General features: G+C 33.8%; 2 protein-coding genes and 1 long non-coding RNA gene across 4 annotated transcripts; 2 read left to right on the plus strand and 1 right to left on the minus strand.

The window, feature by feature from the left end:
* Positions 1-583: 583 nt before the first annotated feature.
* On the plus strand, positions 584-5268 carry LOC7492944 (3-hydroxyisobutyryl-CoA hydrolase 1). The gene is made up of 14 exons (XM_002315022.4): positions 584-1444; positions 1897-1977; positions 2208-2276; positions 2591-2654; positions 2864-2943; positions 3031-3114; positions 3293-3377; positions 3588-3673; positions 3780-3901; positions 3998-4058; positions 4161-4259; positions 4359-4460; positions 4750-4791; positions 4897-5268. The coding sequence occupies exons 1-14, from the start codon at positions 1229-1231 to the stop codon at positions 5035-5037; spliced, it is 1332 nt and encodes a 443-aa protein (XP_002315058.2). The 5' UTR covers positions 584-1228; the 3' UTR covers positions 5038-5268.
* A 19-nt stretch (positions 5269-5287) lies between these two features.
* LOC7492945 (tricalbin-3) lies at positions 5288-11049 on the minus strand. Of its 2 annotated transcripts, XM_024611162.2 has the most exons (9): positions 9940-11049; positions 9497-9738; positions 9070-9088; positions 8379-8578; positions 7723-7832; positions 7493-7591; positions 6238-6691; positions 6018-6115; positions 5288-5552 (listed from the first exon to the last, which is right to left on the minus strand). In XM_024611162.2, exons 1-8 carry the CDS (start codon positions 10743-10745, stop codon positions 6027-6029), a joined length of 2019 nt encoding a protein of 672 aa, XP_024466930.1. In that variant the 5' UTR covers positions 10746-11049; the 3' UTR covers positions 5288-5552; positions 6018-6026. The 2 variants fall into 2 exon arrangements, with proteins under 2 accessions (XP_024466930.1, XP_024466931.1); XM_024611163.2 differs by lacking the exon at positions 6018-6115.
* Positions 11050-13873: 2824 nt separating this feature from the next.
* LOC112329029 (uncharacterized) lies at positions 13874-15389 on the plus strand. Its single transcript, XR_002984520.2, has 2 exons — positions 13874-14129; positions 14424-15389. It is a non-coding gene; the product is annotated as an uncharacterized LOC112329029 (long non-coding RNA).
* The last annotated feature ends 2928 nt before the right edge of the window (positions 15390-18317 follow it).

Below are 18317 nucleotides of genomic sequence, written 5' to 3' on the forward strand. Positions count from 1 at the left end.
AATTAGATAATATAGATAGTAACAGGTAAAAAAAACTAAGAATATTAAAAAATAAATATTACAGGTCGAGTTGTGAGTTAAATGTTTTTTAAACTCGGTCACCATGATGAAATCAGTGTAACCATATGTTCTAGCCACCCGAGCGGTTCAAATTTTTTTTTTCTTTCTAGCTGCTCATTCTTTTATCTCTCTGTCTTGTTAATGATGATAATCTCCTCTGCCATTGCTTTAACAAACTAAAACCACAAATTCAAGTTCATATTGACAACCTATTATGTTTTGGTGTGAAGAGAATTTTTGTTGTTTAAAGTTTAATTTGTTGTTATATGTTTTTTTTTAATTAATTCTTTTATTTTATTGACTCTAAATCATATTTTTAATTAAATTCAACTCGTGAAAAACAATAATATAAATTTAATCCATCAATATTTATAATATTTATAAAAATTTATTCTAACTTGATATATTTAACCCAATAAGATAATATATATATATCACATCTCGAATTAACAGTTTATAAAATATTAAAAGTTACATAGAATATAATTATCAACCAAAATCCATCCAACTACACCATGCAAAAAAAAAAAAAATGTTTTTTCAGTTCCAAGTTTCCAACGTTGACACTGGATGAGAGATAATCCACTTCTTCCAGCATCGACACTGGATAAAAGATGCGAAAAGCACCCCATTTCAGCAATCAGTCGTTCTAAAACCGAAATGTAAATGAACTTGAGTCGCAGACAGATACCGAAAGAGCAGAAATGGGTGTGCTCATTATGAGTTCCCCTTGCGGCATTCGCCACTTCGAGCATGTTTTTCTCCAAATAGCTGAATGCATTAAATTCCCTACTCCAAAGTCAGGTCTGGAATTAGATCAATGTCGTTCCATTGAGCACTGAAAATTGTGTGCTTGTTAATCTTAACCACACAGCCCCACTTCCCTTCCTTCACCAAACCCTGAACTGTCCTCAAATGAAATTAATGAGCAGAGGAAATTGAACACATAATTGCTTGTCTAGTGAGTGAAGTGCCAGTGCGAATCCATAAGGCCTGTCGTTTTCATCATGATTAATGCAGCATACAAGCTTATTTTTTGTATGAGAGTGCTCCAGAGATGTCTCACACCACAGTAGCGAATCTTCAGAACAAAGGATAAGTTCAACCCTCCAGCCAACTTGAGGCATTAATTAGCTAATATACCTACCTCATACCGTTGCTCTTAAATATGTTCTTCATCAAGGTGCCTTTGAAGCTTAAGAATAAATATACATGGGAAGGAAGACAAGGATCTGAATATCTGTGTTCCATACAGCACTTCCCTATATTGTATCCCACTCCAACAGGTCTTACAGCATTAACGATTGAGATCATCCATTGCAAAAGTGAAGGACACGACTTTGATATGTCTCCCCTCTTCAGCTACAGAAAGGAGCTCAATCAGGTAATGTTGTCTCTCCGTTATTTTTTTTCCTTCACTAGTTTGCTTGCTGTAGGTGTTGGAGTTACTGTAGGTTGATATGCAGCAAAGTCCTGTTGCAGGAAACATAATCTCACATACATTAAATGGCGTTTACGAGCATGGAGTATGTTTTTTTTGTGATTAGGCCATTTTTTCCAAACACATTATCAGAAGGGGAGGAATTTTTGGTTATATATGTTATTTTTCATTTTCTTTTCCTTGTTTGGAAACTCTTCAAGATACTACAAGACTTACAAATGAGAATGATGTGCAGATCTGCATATTCGTACTCCTGAATAACTATATATAAAAAATATGATAAGCTTTTTCATAGTCAAAAGTAATTTTGTTCTGTCAAGCATTGTGATATGTCTGTGGTCCTAATTTGGAATTATGATTCATGCCATGTTGATTCTTATATATATAAAAAACAGGTATTGTTTGAAGGGGATTCAATTTCCAGAAAGGTGATCTTGAACAGACCTGAGAAGCTAAATATCCTCAATTATGAAATGGTACGCGTCTAACGTTTTTGAATTACTTCTTGAATGATGTGAAAGCAGAGCAGGATTTATGTCTTCCATTTATTTTTATTTTGGTGGGAAAGGTTGTCCTATCTCCAGGCTATCAAGACATTGATTTCTTTCTACTACTTTGCATTTGTTATGTGTTGCATTCATTCTGCTCCACTTGTACCAATATATTGTTAAACTTTTTTTCCTTTTTTCTTCCTTCCACTTTCCAGGTTTCTCAAATGCTAAAGAACTTGAAGGCCTTTGAGAATGACTCTGCAGTTAGACTTGTAATTTTGAAGGTAGAGAGGGGGCCCAGGGGGGGACACTGTTTTAGCATGTGGTTACATGAAAAGTAAAAAACCAAATCTAAATGAGCTTAATTCGATAGCTTTTGGACATTGGAGCGGTGCTTTTAGCATTATCCAGTTCAACATTCCCTTGATCTCTTTGAGTGGATAACAAATGTCAATTTGAAAATATATACAGCGATTTGGTAATTGGCAGAGTTTTGTGCCATTAACCCTCTGCCAAAAAATGTGGGCTTTTAGAGATGGGATTTAGGTCGGCCACGAGATAAAATAAAGAGATATCTCACCATTCATCTTTTTTACAGGGAAACGGAAATATATTTTGTGCTGGTGGTGATATTGTTTCAAATTTTTTGTCTGTAACTCAAGGTAAATTAACATTTGTTTGGGAGTATATTTTCCTGCTGCTCAGATACAGGAAGTTTCCTGCTGCCGATAGCTACACAGAAGCTTAATGTCCTCCTACGACCCACTGGCAGCAGGAGTTCCTGCCATGAGCATCAATGTCTATAATTTTATATGCACAAACTGGAATAGTTGTAGTTCTAACAATCTGTAATGTTATTTCCATTATTTAGGCCATTGGAGCTATGTTGAGAAATTTTACGAGAAACAACTCATCTTAGACTACATACTTGCTACATACAGGAAGCCTCTGGTGAGACAGGATTAAATTTTACATGTGTTTCTTTCAAGAGATGATTTTCAGTCACTCGATGCTAGTTTTTTCTTAATTTCCTTGAAGATTTCACTGGTTGATGGTATTGTAATGGGAGGAGGTGCTGGCCTGTCCATGCATGGAAGGTTCAGGATTGTCACCGAGAATACTGTAAGTTCCTTGTCTCCTTTCAGCATAATTTTCAATGCTGTAAGTATTGCCACCGAGAATAGCGGTAATAAATCCTTGATGTTGCAATGGAACTGTGATTGAGAAGCATCATGATTGGTACAAACCCCCCACTGATCCAGTTCTTTGATGTTCTTCGGTTCGTTTTTTCTTCATCCAGGTATTTGCCATGCCTGAAACACTAATCGGGCATTTTCCTGATCTTGGTGCATCACATTTTCTTTCCAGGCTCCCAGGGCATTTTGGTAATACTATGCCAGACACCCTTTCATTTCTGTTTTTTTCGTTGATAAGAAGGGTGATGCTAGAAATACCGCTAGCATTTGTTTTTCGAATCACAGTGATGGCCATGGTCTTAATCACAATTATGAAATGAGTTTAGTGGTAATTAATAACCCCACACACAAAAGAACCGGTGCTAATACGTGCATTTTCTGTGAAATCCCATTATGCAGGGGAATATCTAGGGCTTACCGGTGCCCGGCTTGATGGAGCGGAAATGCTCGCGTGCGGCCTGGCAACACATTTCGTTCTCTCTAGAGTACCTACCATATTCAATCCCTAGTGTTGTTTGAGACTACTTTAACATCCCTATATAAACCCAGTGACTAACAAAGTAAATCACTGGAATTATGCTTATATTATAGGATTTGCTTGCATTGGAGAATGCGCTCCAAGCTCTAGGCTCATCGGATACAGCAACAATTTCTGAGGCAATCAATAATTTTGGTCACAAGCCAACTATAAAAGATGATAGTGCTTACGGCAGGTCGAAAAAGAATATCAATATCCAACGCTTGCTCCTCTGCTTATTTCATTAATCTTGAGTGTTACAAGCCCCAGCTAATCTGTTTTGGTTGCCCAGATTGGAGGTTATTAACAAGTGTTTCTCCAAGGAAACAGTTGAGGAAGTCTTGCTATCCCTGGTAATTGTCATTAATATTTTCTCACAAGGAAACATGCACGCGCGATTTTCCATATTATTATGAATTAATTAAAGCGGGCTTTAATTGCTTGGCATGGTGTAGGAAAATGAAGTTGAAAATCGAACAGAAAAGTGGATCCTCGTGGCAATAAAATCCATCAAATCAGTTAGCCCAATCAGCCTTAAAGTTGCTCTTAGATCGGTAAAGAGTTCTCAACCATTTCTTTTTTTTGTTTTGTTTTTTTACTCTCTTAACCATTATACATTAATGGCATGGGTAAGTCTTGCTTAATCTGCTTAGATAAGAGAAGGAAGAACGCAGAATCTGAAGCAGTGTCTCGTTCGTGAGTACACTATCTGCTGCAACTTCATTCGAGCAACTGTTAGTAACGATGCACTTGAGGTACAGACTGGTTGTTTGAATGCTTAGATTAATTAATTAATTAATTAATTCACATGTATATACAGCATTAAATACGTCAAAAATAAAATAAAATAAATTGAATAGGTGTAAATTAAGAGGCTGTTTATGGTAGCATAAAACTGGAGTTTCATGAAATTTTATTTTATTTTATTTTAAATTAAAAAATATATATTTTAATATACTTTTAAAATTCACTAGCACAAGATAATTCCCATGTTATTATATATTCTTTTAACATCTCCCTTGTTAATTAAACATACATCTACAGGGAGCAAGAGCAATGCTGGTCGACAAAGACAAAAAACCCCAGGTATAGATGATAGAAAAACCCATCACTCTTCTTAACCGACATTCTTTCTTCCATCTTTTATGTTGAGTAACAGTTTCATTTTCATTTTTTCCTTTTTTTTTCCAGTGGGAGCCTTCAAGATTAGAGCTGGTCAGCAAAGATATGGTGGATCGCTGTTTCACTGGCATTGATGATGATGATGACTGGCAGTTCTTACAACTTCCTGACAGAAGTAGCATGGCTGAGGTATTGAAGCCAAAGCTTTGAACAACATGATCATGAAGGTTGAAGAATGGAGGTGAAAAACGTACTAGAATTTGATGAACTATATTACTTGCCAATAAAAGTTTAGGAGCAATCGTGGTCATGCACGGCCATGTCTTATTATGTTGAAACCCTTCCTGATAGCTAGGAAGCCCAGGATCTAGTGTTGTTTTTTCCTTCTTTCTAAAAGAACATGTTAAGAGCTATGTTTCTTTCATATTATCAGTTGCGAATAAAATTTGGATTAACAATATTCTAGATTGAAAGCCAATTCATTCCATCGATTAAATTTGTTATGATAGAATTTAAAATGAATTGTTTTCACATATATGAACAATGTATAGATCTACTACGTAAATTACACTAATGATTCCTCAAATTAGAGAAGCCAAAACTTTCTTGCCGTAACAGAATATTCCTCTGCTGAAGACCATGAATTTACATAGAGAAAGAACTGTGGGGGGTGGGGGAACTTCGTAAATCATCCCTGATACGCGAGAAGGGGGTTGTTTTCCAACCTGCAAAAAAATGAGGTATCTCAACTTCGAAGTCTAATTCAGTTTAAGATGCTGGAGTAGTAAATAAGCAAAAACAGATACCAAAATGGAGATTTCCCATAAACATGAGAACTGAATTGATACTAATCTACACCATGTTCTTACATCATTTACTTCCAATTAATCTACAGGGCTTTCTTTAATCTGAGACAAAAAGAGGTGCTGCAACTACATCTAAATAGCATTCTAATTTTGAACGATCAAAATTCAAAGATCATATGACAAGCAGTAGGCCATGCCACAAATGTTTGGGGACTTGTGCTGCTTGGCCATGGATTGTGGAATTCTAGTGTGTCGTGGCACTTGCTTGTGAACTTATAGACTTTCGATAGAAACCTTAGATTTATGATTATAATTCAAAGCTGAAATAAAGTGGAAAGGGGTTTTCAGAACTGCATGATCATAGAGGCTCATAGTATGCTTTACCGATTCGGATCAAGGGTTGAAGAAACTTGAACCATCCAAAGTGACAGCAATTAGAACTAATATACTTGTAATCACCGCAAACCAAACTAAGATTGATCCTGCGATAACAAGTTTTCAAATGTGGATGTGAGATGACAATTTAAACCAGCCTTAGATATGTGGTTCTTCCACATATTGAATGTTCAGGTGACTAATGATAAAAAGAAAATAAAAACATTACCAGCAGAACCTTCAGAACTGTTATTGCTATCTGAGGGCATTGATTCAGCATTAAGAGTATGTGAGCGTGATCCAGCAGATCCTGCACCTGAGGCATCATTGGAAAGTTTGTTATTTCCTGTCTCAGACGCCACTATTCCTTGAAATTCCTCACTCACAATCAAAGCTGCTAGAACATCCATAAATGACTCTTTATCCATCTCATTTGAAGAACCCCTTCTACTAGGCTCATAGATAGCATTTGATTCATCAGAATCAGACATCTCATCATCTGAAGCACCTGTATCAACATGCTCCACCTCATTCTTATCATCATCTTCATCCTCAACATAGGCTTTATAAGTTAGTCGAAGGAGAATCTCTCCAGAAGAAGCTTTTCTGAACAATCCCCAACCTCCTCGCAGAACCACAATCTTGTCAGTTGGTACAGTATCTTGCAAAGATCCCAAATCAACCTGTACATGTTGTTGAATTTAGAAAGCTATATTTAAGAGAAATGAAAGAATGTAACTGCCACAAATAACAATCAAAATTTCCAGTTCCTGCACAAATTGCCCAATAAATGCAGGGAAATTACAATTTGAAGCTCACGTAACAAAAATCATGGAAGGAGAGAGAGAGAGAGAGAGAGAGAGAGTTTTGGGTCCATCAACTCATAAACTTGCTATTGCCACCTCTCTGGCCATCACTGTCACCACCTATAGCACCACTATTATTTCAATCCCCCAGAATCACCATGTCACCACACTGCAAGGAAACGTCAACTAATACCAAGACCATTAAAAATATGTTCTGGTTGTTGCACAACCACCACCTTCATTTCTTCTCTTCACCAATACCACTGAAGCAGGCAGGTTCTATGAATCTACTATGAACATCAATTCTTTTAAAATAAATGCTAGTGTGAATGCCAGTTTAAATGTAAAGAAAAAAAACATGATATCATTACAAAGCACAAAACCAAACATTTGATTGGATATCAAAATATCGATTTCAATAATAAATTTATTTGCAGCGGGATTAGATATCCAAACTTCCTAATGGTTCATTAAAATTGATGTTATCTCACTTGTTTGAGGTAAATTTCTAGGCATATCTTATGCATATAAGTAAACCCACTGAAGAGGTTATGTCTAATAAAAAAATCTTTATATGCTATGTGATCAACCAATCAAGTACGACAAACATCCAAAGAAAACATTAAGGACAACTTTGTACTTTTGCAAAAAAAGAGTTGTTTGGAATAAGATATTTACCTCTCCTGTGCCAATAGTTAAACCCGTGAATCCAAGAGAGTCTTTCACTTGGATGTTCAATTTTTGTTTCCTGGGGTTTGTAACAAGCATGTGAAAATCCTGGCCAAAGTCATAAAACACAATTATCTCATGAAAGTTTACAATAAGTGTACAAATCACACCCAACAATGAATGTTTTATTGTAAACAACGTGTTTGCAAATAAATGAAACATGGAACATGAAGAATCACCTGATTCCAAATTGGTTCACCAGGAGGCCCAATGACAGTAGTTTGACTATTCTTTTTACTGCGCATAATTTGATCTCCCAGGTTCAGAATAACATATGGGTCTGTTTTACCTGAAAAACAACAGGTAAATAATGAGTGCTACAAGTGGAATAGAAAATGTATATGAGAATTAAGATACCCAAACAGTCATACACCAATGATCAAATGGGCATGACAGATATAAGGCTAGGAGGATGCAGTAGTATTATGCTTGTGACTCTTATAACTGATAACATCAACAAAATGGATGATGCATCTTTAAGATTGCAAATCAATGTGAAAGAATCAGAACGAACAAAATACTGAAATACTTGAAAATGGGTTAAAAGACAAATGCATGGCAGCCCTCTGCTTTCCTTACTATTTCAGAAGAATAAAGGCTGGTACTTATTAAATCATCCATACGGGTGTCAAGCACTGGGCAGAAACATGTTTGACACAATATTCATCATCATATATGATGACTTCAATAGAGATGTAAAAAATGATCAAATTAAAGCAGATGCATCCTTTTCAGTCAATAATAATTTTGAGCAAGATTCGACTACTCAAAATTGCATGCAAGGATTCTAATGAATAATAGATTTCAAGAAAACTGAAGTAGAAAGAACTTCTACCAAGGAAGACGTAGGAAAGTTTTCGGGCATCTACAAGAGTGACTGATAGTTCTCCAACAAAATCCCTGTTTCCTTCTTGCATTTCTCCTGATTCATTTGCAACAGGGCCAACCGCTTTTCCTTTTTGAAAATCCAAAACAATCTTCTTAGGACGAACAAACAGTCGAGGCAAATCCTCAGTGAGAAGTTTTTTCAGAAACCTATGGAAATGCAGTGAACCATTTAAATTAGGTGAAAGGAAAGACAGCAAAAACCCTAAAATATGCTGTAGCTATAATGGTCCTTCTCCTTTGATGCATTTTGTTATTGTATTATTATCAAACAAAACACATTTTTCCAGACACATCAGAGAACATAGGCTTCAAAGTCGGAAGTTAAATTGGCTTGCAACCAGAGGATGGCTTGTGAAAAAATTCAACAAACTTATTTACTGTTTCCAGGAAACACGCATTTGTAATAAATCACCAAATTATTTGCTTAACAGAATGCACAATTATCATTTGTACTGTGCTGCATCTTCTAAAACCTAAAATACCATCTGGTTGCATTCAAGGTCATCTGACCATATTAACTTTGAAATTATGGGATAATTGACTTTTCAAAGACAGAGACTGCCTAGGAGCAATAATATTACAGTGAAAAATAATACAAAGCAAACTAAAAACTAGAATGGAGAGAAAAGTCCACTTACATTGAGAGAACAGGAATTGCTGGTGTCGCCCAATGCAAGCATAGAAAATGAGAAAAGAAGAGGTTTGCATTAGAATCTCCAGTATCAAGTTAATCAGGTATTAAAATACAAGAGATAGAACACAGGGAACTAGAAAAGAAGAGCTCTATGGTATATCCACAATCTCAAATCTTGTTCAGTTTTGCCAATCATCCATTACTTATGTCAAGTTTTCATCATTAAGAAATCAGCAGATGCATTCTCCTAAAGCAAATGGGATTTAGTAAACGTCATCGACAGATTGGCAGATTTCAAGAAGAAATGACATCAAACTTCAGTAATTATTCTTAGCTATTCAGTGTATTATAGCTGAATGATTCCAGATGCAAGTATTATTAAGACAGGAAATAGATGAAATAAACCCTTTAAGACAATAACAATGGCCTACCCATTAGATTGAACAAACGAAATGGTGAAAGTTCAAATTTGATCTTCGGGAGTGACACAAAAGCCCATGAAACAGCTCCCACCCATGGCTCTGTTGGTATCAACCGCAATTTGACCCAAAGTTCACCATCAATATCAAAATCTCGAACACCAACTGGCACCACAATGGGGATAATGCCAAATTTTAGCGACAGCATTAGCAGCATCCGAGCACCACCAGTATATCTGAGGCCTATTTGATACCTAAATATCACAAAAAACAACATAAATCAGTTTTCTATGTTATGAATCTGAATAATGAATGCCTAACACTTACCGTACCCCGTTGCACAGTAGAAATCAATTAAAAGCTATTACTAATTAACAATCGGATTTCCACGACAAAATTCATTACAAAAATTTTTAAAATGGATGACAAGGACTTCAAATAGCTAGCTAACTTACTGCAAATCGTTGACACGGCGAGAAGTTCTCCTCTCAACATTCCTAACAGACAATGGTTCATCCCCTAAAGAGAACTGCTTAATTTCAACTCTCTCAACATAATCAGGCTTCTTCAAATTATCAATAACAGGCTGCAACAACCCAATGAGCCAATTCTCAATCCCACCTCTGTAAACCTTCCACAACTTCCCTAACACCATATTAACCCATTCAACAGACTCTTTTCTCTGCAAATCCTTCTCCAGAAACAAAGAAAAGCTGGTGGGCACTTGCGGCCACGCCTCACCACGCTTTCCTTCCTCATTGCTTTTATCTTTCTTTCTTGAATTCCATGCTTTATCAAAAACAACACCAACAAAAAAGAAAAATACAAATAACCCAACAATGTTTCTATTAATTGGAGGCGATGGTATTGGGTGTATCACTCCTAATTGTGTCCTTAACTTGCCGACGATTGGGTCTTCTTGAAAGCCAGTGAAGTTGGAAATGGAATGCTCTTGAGATAATTCTTCAGTCTCCAATTCGTTAGAAATTCGCTTCAAAACAAACCCCTTAGTGCCCTTTGAAAGCTCAATGTTTACATTGCGATTTCGAGTGTCGTTTGGGATGACACAAGCATGGAAAGTTAGAAACCTTCTTCTGAGATTTTGTTGAGTGAAGTTGGTGATTAGTTTTTTACGTCTTCTTTTGGAGAAAGGGAGTGGTGGGTGGTAGTTGGTTTGATTGGAGGATTTACATGGGCAGAGGAGAGGGAGAATTTTATAGGAATTGAAGTTAGTTGAAGAAGAAGAAGACTGCAGAGTCATTTAGAAATGGAAAAATCAGTGCCCCAGTTTTGAAAAGGGCATAAGAAGGATCATTGCTTGGGAATAGGAACATGAATTAAAAGAAAAAAAAAGCAAGTGAAATTCAATGAAATCTTAATCTAGAGAGTTTGGGGCATTGGTGATGGGCTAGACTCAGTAGAAGAGTTGTAGTAGAAAAGTCCATAGGAAATTGGAAAGGAGAGGAGGAGAAGAAAAGTGGAGGATATTGATGGAGATATAGAATGAGGAGGAGTGTCTGTGTTGTGTTTTATTGCTTTGTGTGACTGGGGAAATTTTAAAGAGTGGGGGGTGAAAATTAGGGGGAGAGAGATTTGTCTCTGGTGTCTTCTGTTTTGTGAATGGAGAAAATGTGCGATTATTTTTTAAAAAATAAACTCGTTCAAAAAAAAACATATTTAAAAAAAAATTAATTATAAAATAGTTAATGAGTTGCGTTGTTTTAGAAAAATAGGGTGGTGAATGGATTGTTTTGTTAAAAATAATATTAATTACATGGATTGCTCTCTTCTGGTGACACAGTTCATTAGGTTCCGTTGTTATAATTGAAATATTTTTTTTACTTTAATTTAGAGTTTTAAATAATATTTATCATCTACAAATCAAAATATTACTATCGTTTTATACTCAATAATTATAATAATTATCAATTAAAAAATTAATTATAATCTATTTAAATTTCAATATAGTTCCTTATTTTATTAAGTTAATTAAAAATTATGATAATTGTCAATAACAATGTTTCATAATTTTAGTCTATTTAAATTTAAATTGAATTTTTTAACTTGGTAGGTTGATTAATAATTAAAAAAATGAAAGTGAAAATAACTTATTAAATCAGCTGATAAATATAGAGTGCTAATTAAAAAAAAAAATTATTAAGAATAAAAGGCAGACAAAATAATATGTATATATATGTATATGTGTGCCAGTGTGTGGTGTGTATTTGATATTGTATTATAATATGTTTTTTAAAATATTTTTTATTTTTAATATAAGTACATTAAACTTTTTTAAAAAAAATTAATATTTAAAAACCTTCTTAAAAGATAGTTCGAAACATAAAAACAAATAATTTTTTTTTTACCTTGTCAATTCTCTTGACAGGTTTAGGGATTTCATCTTTTTACTAAAAAAAAAATTGTTTTTTATCTTGCTGAATTTAAATTCTAAAATTAATATTCTGAGAAATTTAGTATTGAATAAATTAGATTTTAAAACACATCAAATCAGTATAAATTTAAATATCATTAAAATAATATATTATCATGATGAAATCCTAAAAATTGAAATAGTCTAGAAACAAGACTCCCGAGTTGGATAGTCGATTAATTAATTAATCATAAAATTTTAGTACATTCTTCTTAACCAGGTGGTTAATAGCTTGTATTTAATATTTGGTATGTCAATGTGGCTTGTAACTAATACTTGCAAAAGATTTTTTTCGATGGAGGTGGGGTTCTCTGATACTTAAATAAGTATCATTTTAGAAGAAGAAAAATACAATAATATTTTAGAAATAGATACTTTGAAAATATATATGCAATAGAGAATGAAGATTATAAACTCTTGTTCTGAAAATCTCACTGTATATTTATAGCCCATGAGTTTTGTTATTTTGTATAAAAAAAAGGCTGAAGTGTAACTTTATCTTTATGATATTTTAAGCTGCATTGTGAGTTGTATTCCACTCATTTTATCCAATTAAAAAATAAAAAAATAACCAGTCATGATAGATTTAAGCCCACTTGGAGCTAGGTTTGACACACTGCCAAGCTTACCTAGAGCTAGGTCTGATTAACACCAGATCCAATGCGCTTCCACTAGGACGTGTTCGGTGCTAGTGCATGCCAACCCAACGCACCAAAAAATTCAGGAAACTTTATATTTGTATGTTTTTATTGATTCCATATTTATTGATAAATATGTATAATCTTGTTTCATAGTATCAAATAACACACACCTCTTTTCGTAACAATCTTTTCTCCATATTTCCCTTTTTTTCTTCCTCCTCTCTAAGCTAATCATAATCACATGATTCACATTGTATATCGACGTCTAATTCAGGAAAGAAAAAAAGGCCGTGCCGTCATGAGTTCAGGACCCATGACTCATCCCTGTCTATACTTGTGGAAGAAAAGCAGGCTCCGACCCTCCACTATCTTTTTAATCCGTGGAGGAGAATAACAGCTCGAGAACACACGCACCAGCAGCCAATAGCCATGACACCCTTCTTTGCAACGAAAAAAATGCTGGTTAAGGTCGCTTTCCATTTAGACTTTTACATAACATAATGGCGTGTCATTTTCAACGATCAAGATCTCACAGGCTTTGGTAGAGTGGGGAAAGGTATTTATTTTTCTTTTTTAGATAAAGGTTTAAAAGTTCACTGCTAAATCAAATATCATGAGTTTGTTTTGGCACGTGAATTAATTGATCTTGGCCTCACTGCTCGGTAGACTAAACTTTTATTTTTAGATTAACATGCGTATCAGGACAGCTTACGTGTACCTTGACTAATTTTACAGACCCTGAAGTTAACGACTATGTAAACCTCCAGTGGTTCTGAGATTTGTGAGATTCGAACCGGTAAACTCTTGGGAGACTCGATAGACTAAACTCGAGCATAGATGGGGTGATTCGAAAGGGACAGTCCACACAAATTCACTTCTGCACATGATTTCAGCTATTTTTATGTTTTAAAAGTGTTTTTAAAAAAATTTAATTTTTTTTATTTTTTTTATTTTAATTTAATATTTTTTAGTATTTTCATATCATTTTAATATATTGATGTCAAAATAAATTTTAAAAAATAAAAAAATATTTAAATATATTTTAAAATAAAAAATACTTTAAAAAATATTCATCGCCTCCTCTTAGTCACTTCTAAATATTCACTACTCGGGCTGAGACTCCTACAAAATTTTGAAGGACTGTAGCATGGTTGTTAAAACACAAAAAAATATAGAATCGGGATTAAAACTCGAAAACTAGTAAAATCGGGTTGACTCGGTCAAACTCGCATAAAAACAGGTTAACTCGTAAAAAACAGTAAAAACATATCGTTTTCACGAGTAAACCAAAAGTTTCAACAAATACAAAAATTTTGAAATGACCTCTGATTCAGCAGTCTCTTTCCACCCCCACCCTACCCGTGACTCACTGACCAACACTCCACTGTCCACTCTCCACAGTCCATAGACACTCCACACTAATTACTCCATAGTCAAGACTCAAGACTTCGTCCCTGTCTCCAACTCCCACTCTCCCTGACTCCCTTCCCCTTTTTCCTTTTTCCTTTCCCCTTTTCCCAGCAGATTAAGAAAGCATTTTCCCCTAATCCGAAGCATTCTTGGCGAGATGAAGGTAAGAATTTATTCTCAATCCCAAGCTTTGTTTTTTCTGTCTAATGGTGGTGATTAGAGACAAAAATTATCTGGGTATTTTGTGAATCTGTGTTTATCTTATGGGTATTCTACTATTAATTGGTTTGCTTCTGGGTATTTTATTGGAGGGTAATTATCTGTGTTTATCTTACTGCTGCTAGTATTTTTTTTACTTCTGTGTTGTAATTTCTGGTAATTTTTTGCTTATGTGTGTTGTAATTACTTGTAATGTTCACCTATGCTCTGTTTGATCTTGCTTGCTATGGTGTTGCAGAGTCCGCAATTCTGCATAGACAACAAAGCATTCCAGGATTGCTGGTGTAACCGTGTAAGATTATCTTTAATTAAGCTTCTTAATTATATGAAATTTTGAGAGAAAACTGAATGTGAAAAGAATTTAGGTGTAATTTATCTAGGTATTATGTGAATTTAGGTGTAAGATTGCTGGTTCTCAATATTTTAAGGTTTTTTTATATTTTACATTTAATTCTCCAGAGAAAACTGCAAACGTTAGTAGTAATTTATTCTTAATGCCTTTTGCAGTGCTTTGTTGAATGAATATAACGTAGCACTTGATAAGTTCCTGAGCTATGAATTAAAACCATATTTGATTAGAGTTGGATTGATGGAGAGGATGATAATTTGGAAAGTTTTAGCTTTTAAGGGAGTTTATACATCCTCATATATAGCCATGGCCACCATTGTTGAATTTTCTGTCATGTTAAGTGTCATATTTATGGTACAGCTTAGAATTGTGAGTAATTGTTTCTGTGATGATTTGGCTGCAAGAAATTGTAATTGCAATTGTTTCTGTGATAATCTGGCTACAAGAAATTATGATTTGGCTGCAAGAAATTGTTTATATGATGATTTTGCTTAATAAAGAGTAATTGTTTTATGCTTTAAATAGTAGTTAGGCATGACTTTCAATATGTCCAGACTCCAGATCCTTTGTGTTCGACTTCAATGCCTGGCAAAAGATTGTAATATCTTCACATACATTGTTTTTCTTTTTTTATTTAGGCATGACTTTCAATAGTCTGCAATCTGCATGGATATCTTTGATTACTGAAGTGGTACCTGCAGTCTGTAGAAGTGCAATTTGTATTTTAAGATATTTGGATATTTGTATTGTTTATTTTACTTTTATTTGAATTATGTATTTTAAGATATTTGTATTGTTAAAATATTTTACTTGCGATTTTATGATTTTAGTTAAAATATTTTACTTGCGATTTTATGATTTTTAGTTAAAAGTTTTTACTTGTGATTTTACGATTCGAGTTTACAAGTCGAGTTTATATTATATATTCCGTGTCGTGTTAAAAAAAGTTTTTTGACAACCTTGAACTGTAGGCATTTCTACTAGTGGTCGATGGGTTTTGTAAATTACGGTGGTAGTTCAATTAGAGGCTTCGTGGGTACGTGTAAAATAAGTCTCGTGATATGCCCACAAAATGCTTTGATAATGCGGGAATGTTTGAAAGTAAGTTTTAATTTTTTTTTTAAATAATAATAATTTTTTTAATATCTTTAAATCATTTTGATGTATTAAGATGAAAAATAAATTTTATAAAATAAAAAAAATTCATAATTTTTAAATACACTTTAACAAATAACTACTATAGCAATTTAACAAAGAAAAAAACCCGTGAAATTATGTATTTACAAGGAATATGCAATAAATAAAGTGAGGTTAAATAAGAGAATGTGAACAATTTTTTTTTTGTGTTATATACCCATAAGTTATATGAATCTACTTGTTACATAACTATATGGAATAATTAACAATCACACTATCATCATGGACTGTCACGTTACCGTTACATATTGCCACGCCGTTAAATGAAGCAAGATGTTCATGTGGGGGCTTGCACTGTCACCGCTAGATAAGATGTTCAAGACTTCAAGTGAACTATCATTTTGCCGCGTAAAGTATGATGTTAGGGTGCGCGATCATATTATCATGCAAAGTTTGAATTTAATTTATATATTTTAATAAAATTTCATATTTAAAATCATATCAAATGTTAAGAACTTAGTTTCAAATATAATCTAACCTCTAAAAATAAAATAAAACTAAATTTATTTTATTTTTTTATATTATTATCATCAACTTCCTTTTATTTTTTTCAATATACATTTAAAAAAATAAAAGGAAGTTGATGATAATAATATATATATAAAAAATAAATTGTTAATTAAATTTAAATGAAACATTGTTAAAAATATGTAATTGATTCTAGTCAACTTAAATGGGTTATTCTAGCATCAACATGTTTCATTTAAATTTAATTAACAATTTAATTTAATTAACATTATCTTACATCCAATGTGATGTCGAGGAATCACGTCAATATTAGACGAATAGCTGCAAGGAGATAATTGACGGGCTCATGTATGAAGAATGGCTCGATTTGGTGCTCACCGTCATAAGCATAGTTTTGAAACCCGACCCGGTCATCGACCCAGTCACGTGATCGGGTCACGGGTCAGATGGGTTGACCCGGGTCAACCCAAAAAAAATACAAATAAAAAAAACACATAACTGTAACTAGTTACAGCACGTACATAATTCAATTTTAAATTATAAATCAAATAAATAGAATCCTGCGCATAATAAGCATGAAAGGCAGAATAAAAAAATCATTTGAGTTCTCTCCACACAGTAAAAATTCAAAAGAGCCGTCCAAGGCCGGCAAAATCCCTCTCTCCGCCTTCCCCAATCTTTATTTACTCTCTTTGTCAAACTCTATTCATATTTATGACTGTCTTTTCTCTTTGACACTGTCTTTTCTTGGCTATGTTATTCATCACAGAACCATTAGTCTCTCTCAAGAAAAAAAGGGCTGGTATTAGACCAAGAAAGGCCATGGGCTGTGTACAGGGAAAGTATTCGGTAAATTCATCACCAACATCAGGAGGGTTAGAGAAGCTCGAAATGGAAAGTGGCTATGTGGGAAAAGGAGTTATCGCTAGCCATAGAAGATCCACTGGGCAGAGATACTCTGGCATGCTCCCTAAACCTGAACAACCAACGAGGAAATATATTGGTGGTTGTGCTGGTAATGGTGAAGAGAGGAAATTGAGTGACACAGGCCAAAACGACGTCGTTTAGTAACTGCCAATATAAAAAAAAATTGACCGGGTCTCACCCGGGTTTGACCGGGTGGACCGGGTCCTGGGTCGACCTGCCGGGTCGACCGAGTTTCACCGGGCCAATTCCCAAGCGGGTTTTTGCCTCCACCCGGACCGGTCTCAGGCCCGGGTCGACCCGCCGGGCCGGACCGGGTTTTAAAACACTGATCATAAGTCTGTAGCGTGAATTTTTTTTATTTTTTTTTTATTAATATGAATGTCTGAATATCTTATATATATATTTCAATTAATTTTATAAATTTTAAAATTAATAATTATACAATTTTTTATAAAACTCAAACTAATAACCTTTTAAAAAAAATTTCTGTGTCAGTCAGACTACCTTCCTTCCGCGCTCATGAATTAAGGGCTATGAAAATCAGGAGAAGAGCTTTACAGCTTTTGGATTTTTAATTTTAGCTTATTGACACGTACTTGAATGTAAAAAAAATATCTACACTGTAAGTAACTTAAATATTGTTATTACAGTTAACTTATCGCAGATCAACCTTTAATTTTCGTAACGTAATTTTTTATTTAATTTAAATTTAAAATTAATTCATATAAATTTTCTTTCTGGTTTGACCTATTAAATTTAAAGGGTGTTTGAAAATATAATTGTTTTTTAAAGTATTTTTTATTTTAAAATACGTTAAAATAATATTTTTTTATTTTTTAAAATTTATTTTTGATATTAGCATATTAAAATAATTAAAAAAAATAATAATTTAAAATTTTAATAAAAAAATAGATTTAACTTTAATATCACCTTAACACTTCAATGACCCATCTTAACTCGACTCGGCACTCGAGATGACATTTTTTAAACCAAATAACTAACATTTAATGTTGAGTTTTTAAGTTTTACTCATTGTACATGTTTAATAACAACACTAAAAAAAAACCCATCATCTAGATATTTTTACTTTTAATTTTTTTTTATCTCACCTACACACGTGACACGAAAAGTAAATAAATGACCGAATTTTATAATGATAACCAGGCTTATAGATATAGGGTTTGTTTGACA

Source organism: Populus trichocarpa, chromosome 10 (assembly GCF_000002775.5).
Source record: "Populus trichocarpa isolate Nisqually-1 chromosome 10, P.trichocarpa_v4.1, whole genome shotgun sequence".
NCBI classification, from domain to species: Eukaryota; Viridiplantae; Streptophyta; class Magnoliopsida; order Malpighiales; family Salicaceae; genus Populus; species Populus trichocarpa.